We start from the raw sequence: 8,382 nt of genomic DNA, 5'->3' as shown, positions 1-8,382 counted from the left end.
TTGTGGTATAGGAGGTGAGCTGAGGTGAATAAATGATCTATTGTGCCATGAAATTAAGTTCTGAAGTGTCAGGTCTCTCTTACACATGCCTGCTTTTTTCTTCTGACTCACAGGAAGTGAGACGTTCTTCTGTGTGTGTGTGTGTGTGTGTGGATCTGCGGCCGTAGACGTTCTCCCGGATCAGACGACAAAACCAGCACCTGTAAGAAGAATGGAGGGTGAGAAACATTCATGTTCAACATTGACCATCTTATATTACTCAATATGACATCTTGCATATTTTGATTACGTCATTTGGATCAAAGTGTAATTTATTTTTTATAATATTAATATTCACACAACTTCACAAATGGTTAGAAGCACAAAATTACATTATATTACATATCATATAGGCTAGCATTACACTATCATTCAAAAGCTTTGGGAGTCTGTTTTTATGTTGTTTTTGAAAGAAGTCTTGGGCTGCATTTATTTGATCAAAAATAAAGTAAAAAACAATTTAAAATAACTTTTTTCTATTTAAATATATGTTAAAATTTAATTTATTCATGTGATGCAAAGCTGAACTCCAGTCTTCAGTGTCACATGATCCTTCAGAAATCATTATAATATGCTGATTTGCTGCTCAAGAAACATTTCTGATTAATATAGATGTTTTTCAGTATTCTTTAATGAAAAAGAAAGTTCGAAATAACAGCATTAATTTGAAAAAGAAATCTTTTGTAACAATGCAAAAGTCTTTACTGTCACTTTGCTGATTAAATTATTGGTAACACTTTATTTTATAGTGTCCTTGTTACAAATATTACATGTACTTACTATAGTAATAACAGTAAATTATGCATAATTACATGCAACGAACACTAAATCAAACCCTAATCCTAACTCTACTCTATAGTAAGTACATGTAGTTAATTAATATTACTCAGAACTTAAATGTATAATTACACTGCAACAAGGACACCTTAAAAATAAAGTGTGACCAAATTATTTTTCAAGTACTATTACTATGTAATTACTATGTAATTGCTGTGCTCGTATCGGTTCTTCATTAGTCAGCTTTTGTAGGAGCAGTCACACTTCAGATTGACTGAAATAGCTCAGATGGATTGCAAAGGCAATATGACTTAAGACATAATATAGTCATATGAATTGCATTTAGGGTACTTTTATGGTGCTTTTGATAATAAATCCCTTTAATTTTTTCTTTTGAAAGAACATGCAGATTTCAGAGTGAAACATGAGTGATTAAGTGACTAATAAAATCTGCTTTGAGTGAATTATTACCTAAAGGTAGAAAAACTGCTGCAGTGCATTACTAAATTACTAAAACACCATTAATTCAGCTCTCTTATTAGATGCAGATTTAGATTGTGATCTGTAAAGAAATGTGTTATAAAGCAATGAAAGAAAGCCAATATCTTTTTTCTTTACTGTGTGTGACATTGGATGCGTATTTGTTTGTTCTTTTGTTGTGCGTGTTTACACTCATTTTATAGCTAATCATGGGAAATCAGCGTCTGCCGCTCAGACTTTGACTTCCACAGAAATGTGTCAGGGAAGCTCAAAGTAATTCTTGCCATGGAAGTCTTTGATGAAATATGAATGGCAACAGATTCTTGTATTGATGTTTCCTAATGAATATGCATGAGTGCATACTCCCATTGTACAGCTTTTTATTTTTGTCAGAAACAGGGCTGAATATTTCATTCAGAAGAGGTTTATAATCTCTATAATAGAGGTTATAAAACCTTTCAGCTCTTTTGTTTGTTTTATAGGAATAGCAGGCATGTGCGCAATGCATTGGCATAATTGTTTAAATACTGTACATGCACAAGCACATTTAATCACTCAAACACACACCACACACACACATTAACATATGTATCTGCACTCCATTGCCGACGCTGATGCAACACTCTCATGGGCGAGAGACAAACTAAAAACAAACAGCTCTTTCTCACTCTAAGCGTCTCTGTCACATGGTCCCTCTGTATGTTTTTCTTTTAAATACATACAGATTATAAGAAAATTAAGTGTTTCATCATTTCCATAAAATTATAGTTTACCAAATTATGGAATCTAATTTATGTACTGCTTTATTTCTATACTATTCTACAAAAATGCTCCTACCTTGAACCAAATTTTTTTTGAAAGGCTGAGAAACTTTTACATGAAGTGGAAATATACTTAGATGCCACCTAGATGTACTGTTAGTTATTTGCCTAGCACATTTTAAAACAGGGTTTACATAGGTTTACATAAATGACATAGAATGATATAAATAAAATATGTTAGAAATTAACCTGCATTTGCTTGGCGAAGTATCATCATGTATTGTTAGTTTGTCATAGGCCTGACAGATGACGGAGTATAACTCAGCGTCTCAGACAGAAACAGCATTGTGATGGAGATTTTATGAGGAATAAGATGGAGGGGTTTGGCTCAACGCCTAGATGGAGAGCACAGGACGACCTGACTGAGACTTCTTTTAGAAAGCCTGTGCTGTCATCTAACTGAATGTGGGTTAGTCATCAAGGGTTTCCCTGCAGCTCATCTGCTGTTTAGCATACAAGGTGCTTTTTTATTTAGTAAATACAGTGGCAGCCATGATCATTCCTGCTGAGGCTTTTAGCTCACTCACTCGCGACTGTCTGGTTTTATGTTGCAATAATAACTGCTACACAGCCTCTTAACAAATAAAGGAAAACACTGTTAATTTAATTTTAAATTAATTCACTGTGACAAGAAAAATATGAAGAGTTCAGATGCAAAAGCCTCTAAGTGTCATTTGAAATTTTCTTCTAGAATTATCATTTTTATCAAGCTCGTATATTTAAGTTCAGTAATTTCACTTAAATGGCAATGAAAATGACCTATGAATTGTCATTTAAGTGAAATTACTGAACTTAAATATCGAGCTTGATAAAAATTATCATCTAAGAAAATTTCAGATGGCACTTAGAGGCTTTTGCATCTGAACTCTTCAAATGTTCTCTTCATTTTGAGTTATGATTTGTATTCAGTTAGTTTTGTCATGACAACTCTCTAAGTGTTTTGCATGGTAATGGCTATGACAATGTTAATGGTTTGGTCTAGGGCAGCACAATTAATCACAATGAAACCGCATGCGATTTGGCAAAGGCTGCAATTTTTATGGCTGATCGGTAGTAAATGCTAAATCGGTCACAATAATTTTAATTTAAACTTTCCCTTTGTAGTTTATATAAACCACACATCTCACATATTTCAACAGGGTAGCTTGCTTTATTATGAATTTCTTAAATAACCAAAATTAACAATATAAGGGCAGATCCTTTGAGCGCTGCTGATGACGCCGTGAAGTGACGCTCGAGTGATCAAGTATTCCAATGTATAAAAAAGCTTTCATTCGACTCCTCCGTCCTCATTTTCTTCCCTCGCATCCTACAGGGGGTGGAGCTGAGACGCGAGGAAAGGAATATGAATATGCATGTTATTAAATGTTGTCTTTTGTTGGACAAGAGGTTCAGAAATGCTTCTCATGTTTGGAAAGATGTTTGACGCATTGCTTTTTCAAATGCATGTTATAAGTGACTCAAACTCACAGTGCTTTCAGATGGAGCAGCGTTTACAGAACCGTACATCAATGACAAGCTGCGCGTAAAAAACAGTCGCAGCCTTTACGATTTCAAAATTGCGATAAGCCAAATCGGTTTAAGTGCGATTACATGGAAATTGCGATTAATCGTGCATCCCTAGTTGGGTCTTGGCGGAAGAGATCATGTAAGTAAGTACAGGTTGTTAATCAGAGCTGTATGAAAGAAAGATGCATTTCTATTTATTGTTTTTTGTATTAGTTTGTTGCACCCACTCATGCTTTCTTGTCACTTTCCATTCACATTGCAAACTCAAAACTCAGCTAAAACTTTTCTTTTTCCCGTCACTTTGTAGATTTAGAGCCGGCTTGGCTCTGATGCTGTGGTTTCTGCTGGTAAAGAACGTTTTTTAAGGGGAAATCTAAAATGCCATAATCCAAGGAAAAGACAATGTTTGTAAGTTTTCTACCCCATATAGGAAACAGCCTAACATTGCTTAATGTACCGAAGCAACAACCCAGAAACACAAAATCTTTTAAAACGTACAGGTTGTAAAGTCTGTCTACAGGCGATATAGGATAAAGGGATAAACAAATAGACTTTTCTTTATAGCCTATTGAGTTTCTGTGGGAAACAAATTTAATGTAAAACTTTGAGCTTAACATTTAGATTATAGGCCAGTGGGCTCATCCGCTTGTCTTTAGACAATGTTTATTATAAATAAAATTGGTCTTGCATGCCAAAGTATTAGTAAATGTTAGGCTGTGTCTATGTAATGGATATGGATGGGTAAGAATCATAAGGTAAATCTTTGTGCTTTTATGTTTTGATTATGGCATTGTTCTTGCATGCAGATGGTGTTTATTTTCATTAAGGTTAAAGAGAAAATCTGCTGTCATTGCTCTGGTTCATTAATCAAAATTTGTTTGTTTTATAATTGGCTATTCGGATGAAGAAAACGCTCTGCAACAGTGTTGTCTTGTTTGGTTTGGTTGTTTTGGCTAGATTAAGATGGTGTTTTATGATGAGAAGTACATTGAGTCATGAGTCATGTGAAGTTATTTAATAGTGCAGTGTTTAACTGTGGAAAAATGCAGATGTTTAAGAATTCGTTAACAAAATGAAATGTTACGAAAATCTTTTGGATCCAGTGTTTCTTACACTGTAAAATAAAATTGCATCCCCAAGTCAAAAATTTCAAGTGCACTGTAAAAAAAAATTACATCCCCAAGTCAAAAATTTCAAGTGACCGATAACATCTAAATTTTTCAATTAGTCTGACGTATTATTTCTCATTGAGCCAATGTTAACAGACTATTGCAACAAGAATTGCACTTGAGCCAATTGAAAAATTTAGATGTTATCGGTCACTTTAAATTTTTGATTTGGGAGGGTTAGAAATTTTTGACAGTGTATAAAATGGAACCGGTTCTGACTAAGAATCAGTTCTCAATTCCCATAGTCCCTATGGTGATAAAGTACGATCTCTTAATAGCCAATTTTATCTGGGAAAATGGCCAAGACTGGACACTGAAGTGCTGTAAAGAGTGATGTGAAAGGCCTAGCTGGAGGCATCAGAGGAATTAAAGCATATGCTCGAAGCACCTCGTTTGTTAAGTGTCACGTATTGGCAATGTTTAGGCTTGTGGAAAGGTTGACTGATTTCAAAGTCAGGTTTAGACCTGGGCTTGACCTAAAACTCTCATCACATTCCTGACCTTTACCCTCCAAAATCACAATGAACTATTGAAAGCTCCTTAAAATTGTTTTAGTGATCTCATATGCCTGAAGGCAGCAGTAAAATAATTAAAATAACTCAAAAATGGTATTTTATTCTTTTAGCCACAAGGATTCAAAAGTGCTGCCATTTTTCTTTTTGAGGCATTTGAGTTTTGATGCAAAAAAAATATTTAGATTTAAAAGAAAAATGTATTGCTCAAAATAATAACTCTCAGATATTTATCCTAAAATTCCGTATATAGGATAAATAAAAATAGACATAAGTGAGACAGTTGTTGCCATACCGTTTGTGTAGAGATATAAAACTAATGTGGATTGCAGCAGATCTTTTGCTAATTGATGAGATATATTTGAATTCATAATGAAATCTCAAATATTTGATTGTAGATTTCAGAATCTTGGCAAATTTGAGCACTGTTTGAAACACTGAGGAGCTCTGAAACTCTAGAGATAGTTCATATTGAGATCTCTGACTTTTGTCTTGGCTGATCTGAGCACAGTTTGTGTTATTGTAGAGATATTTTTGAAAATCTAGGAGACACATCTGAGATTACCGATGGAAATCTACTAAGATGTTGGCTAGGATTAGGTGCATCGATGATCAAATAGTCATTTCACTCAAAATTATTTTTTTTGCAAATCAATTGAAAAAGGCCTAGGGTTGTTATCTAACTGCTATTATCAGAGGAACCATGACACAAAGTCATTAGCGGTGAAATATGTGTGTGCAGTGTCTTTCAGTTTCAAGTTATGAATTAACAATAGATGCAACCTGTTTGATTGTACTATGATAAACAACAGTACAATCATTACCATAATATTGAGGAAAAAACATTAAGGGTAATTTGGATTCCAGGAGAACATTAACTTTGAATACAAAGCAGCAAACATTTATTCATGTATATTAAACAGACAAATGCGATTTTATTAGCCCAGATCCAATTATGGAGCAAGCAGTCATTAAAGCCATTACAAACATGGAGAAATGCCGCCTCATGCACTTTCCCTGGGAAAAGGCTTCTCGTCTTCTATTTGTTCTCATAACACACATTTCAAAATGTTTGTGTGGATTTTAAATGACTTTTGTGGCATGGGTTATAGACACATGGGTTTTATGACACACCATTCAGAGCTGCCGCCCGCTGTGAATTTGACAGCCGTTGTGAATTGTGTTTGATATTACAGAGACATTTTGTTAGCGCGAACACCTGGTAATGATGTTTCGCCATGTGTGCAAATGGCTGTATATCTCTTCTCGACAGCGACACTACAGCTCATTACAGGTGTTATATCATGACACTGGTACTGTCATTGTGACCATCGCAATGCCTAACCAAAATATTATGGGCTGTTGTGAAGATGTTTTCAATTCATATACGCAAAAGTGTCATGTCCATTCAAACAGATTTTGAATGACAATGCAGCTTCCAGGAAAAACTATATTTTTTACACAATTAATGGGTTTTTTAAGTGTGAAAAAATGTTCCCGCTTAAAAACCCATTAATAGCCTTTAAAACCCATTAAATTATAAGAAATATTATTTTATTTCTTATTTAGTTATGCCCGGTTGCCATTTGGAAAGGAGATTTCAGAATGCATGAACCAAATGTGTTTCTGCTCAGAAAGAAACAAAATTAAAAACATTATAATCCTTGAGTGTAACCTACCTATAATCCCTATCATGTAATATTTTAGCACAACAGAAGCTGTGTATTTCATAAATATAGTATCTACTAGCAGCTTTAAAATAACACAAAATGCCTTAGGCCCTGTTTTCCTCTGGTATTAAGATGCGTTTTGGTCGATCGGATCACAAGTAGACGAGGGAGACGCATTCCTGTTTACACCTGATGTTTTAATCCGTCTCTTTTGTCCACTTTCAACCACTTCTGTCCTGATTTCTTCGATTTCTGTGTGGGTAAATATATAAGGGTTTTTTCAGATCTTTCGATCGAATGGACAAAATAAGCTTGCTCAATTTATATATGAACGCCAAAGGAGACAGGAAAAAATAGTTTTTGCTCTGACAGCCGCAAGACCAGCCGAACGCTGGGAGTGAGTGTTAGAAATCAGGAATGGAGAGAGAACATTGTGGTTGGTACGTGTTTCGTCTTCAAACCAAACTTGGGTCTCCAGCCGACAAAGTTTAAATCCCGTCTGGCTAGCGGCGCTTCCCATAATGTTTATGCATTAGGTCAGTAGGTGGAGAGTAGACTGTCTTTTATGGTTGTTTGAACACATTCAACCACATGAGCTATGAAAGCAATCCGATCGAATGCAGTTTGAACTATCTCTGGAAGTGGATGAAAGTGGACAAGCTCAAAATGTTTTAGACCGAGTTTACACCTGTGTTTAGTGTCGTCCACTCGATCCGATATATATATTAATACCAGGTGTAAACAGGGCCTCACATAAGATACAGTACATTGAAGTTTCTTGCATCCCCATGGTTAGACACCACTGTACTAGAGTATTACACCTACACAGTGAACTACCTAAGTTGGCCAGGACTGCGACTGTCTCCTGCATGATGCATGACGCCCCTGCAGACGTTTGTCATGTCTGCCCTTCTTGTGAGTCTGAGGTGCCACTTCATTCTTTCAGCAAGGATTTAGAATGACTGTTACAGATCACACGGTGCTTAAAATAAGACGAGATATTATGTTGGTGACACCTTGTGAGGTCCATCAATCACTCTGCCTCGGACGCAGCATGTTTGCTTATATGTATCAAAATGCTGTGAGGGAGAGTTACGTACTAGACACAACATAAGTGGTAGCAAAGTGTCCTGTGTTCATTCGCTGTGATGGGTTCCAGTGCTTTGACTCCTTGCAGAGGACACACTCTGAATGTACACTGAAAATTATTTTGTGGTGAAGAAAAAATACTACAGAAAAAAAAAAAAACATGTAATTTCTACATGAAAAAGTTCAGGCAAGAATTAAAAAAACTAAGTAAATTCTATATTAGTACTCAATTCAAGCGTAAATATCAACGTTATAAAATTAAGTGCAATTACTCAACTTTTCTGATACTGGTGTTCCCATCATGCACTGGGCCTTG

General features: G+C 35.4%; 1 protein-coding gene across 1 annotated transcript in view; it reads left to right on the top strand.

Moving 5' to 3' along the window:
* The window catches only part of xirp2b (xin actin binding repeat containing 2b), a 53,162-nt gene continuing 44,780 nt past the window's right edge, over nucleotides 1-8,382 (top strand). The window contains exons 1-2 of the mRNA XM_084122354.1: nucleotides 1-14; nucleotides 114-218. Of these exons, the coding sequence (XP_083978480.1) occupies nucleotides 212-218 (7 nt within the window). The 5' untranslated portion in view covers nucleotides 1-14; nucleotides 114-211. The remainder of the gene's footprint in view (nucleotides 15-113; nucleotides 219-8,382) is intronic.

This window comes from Abramis brama (genome assembly GCF_963993115.1).
Source record: "Abramis brama genome assembly, chromosome: 8".
NCBI classification, from domain to species: Eukaryota; Metazoa; Chordata; class Actinopteri; order Cypriniformes; family Leuciscidae; genus Abramis; species Abramis brama.
Note: the sequence above shows the minus strand (reverse complement) of the source record. Positions and strands in the feature narration are given on the sequence as shown.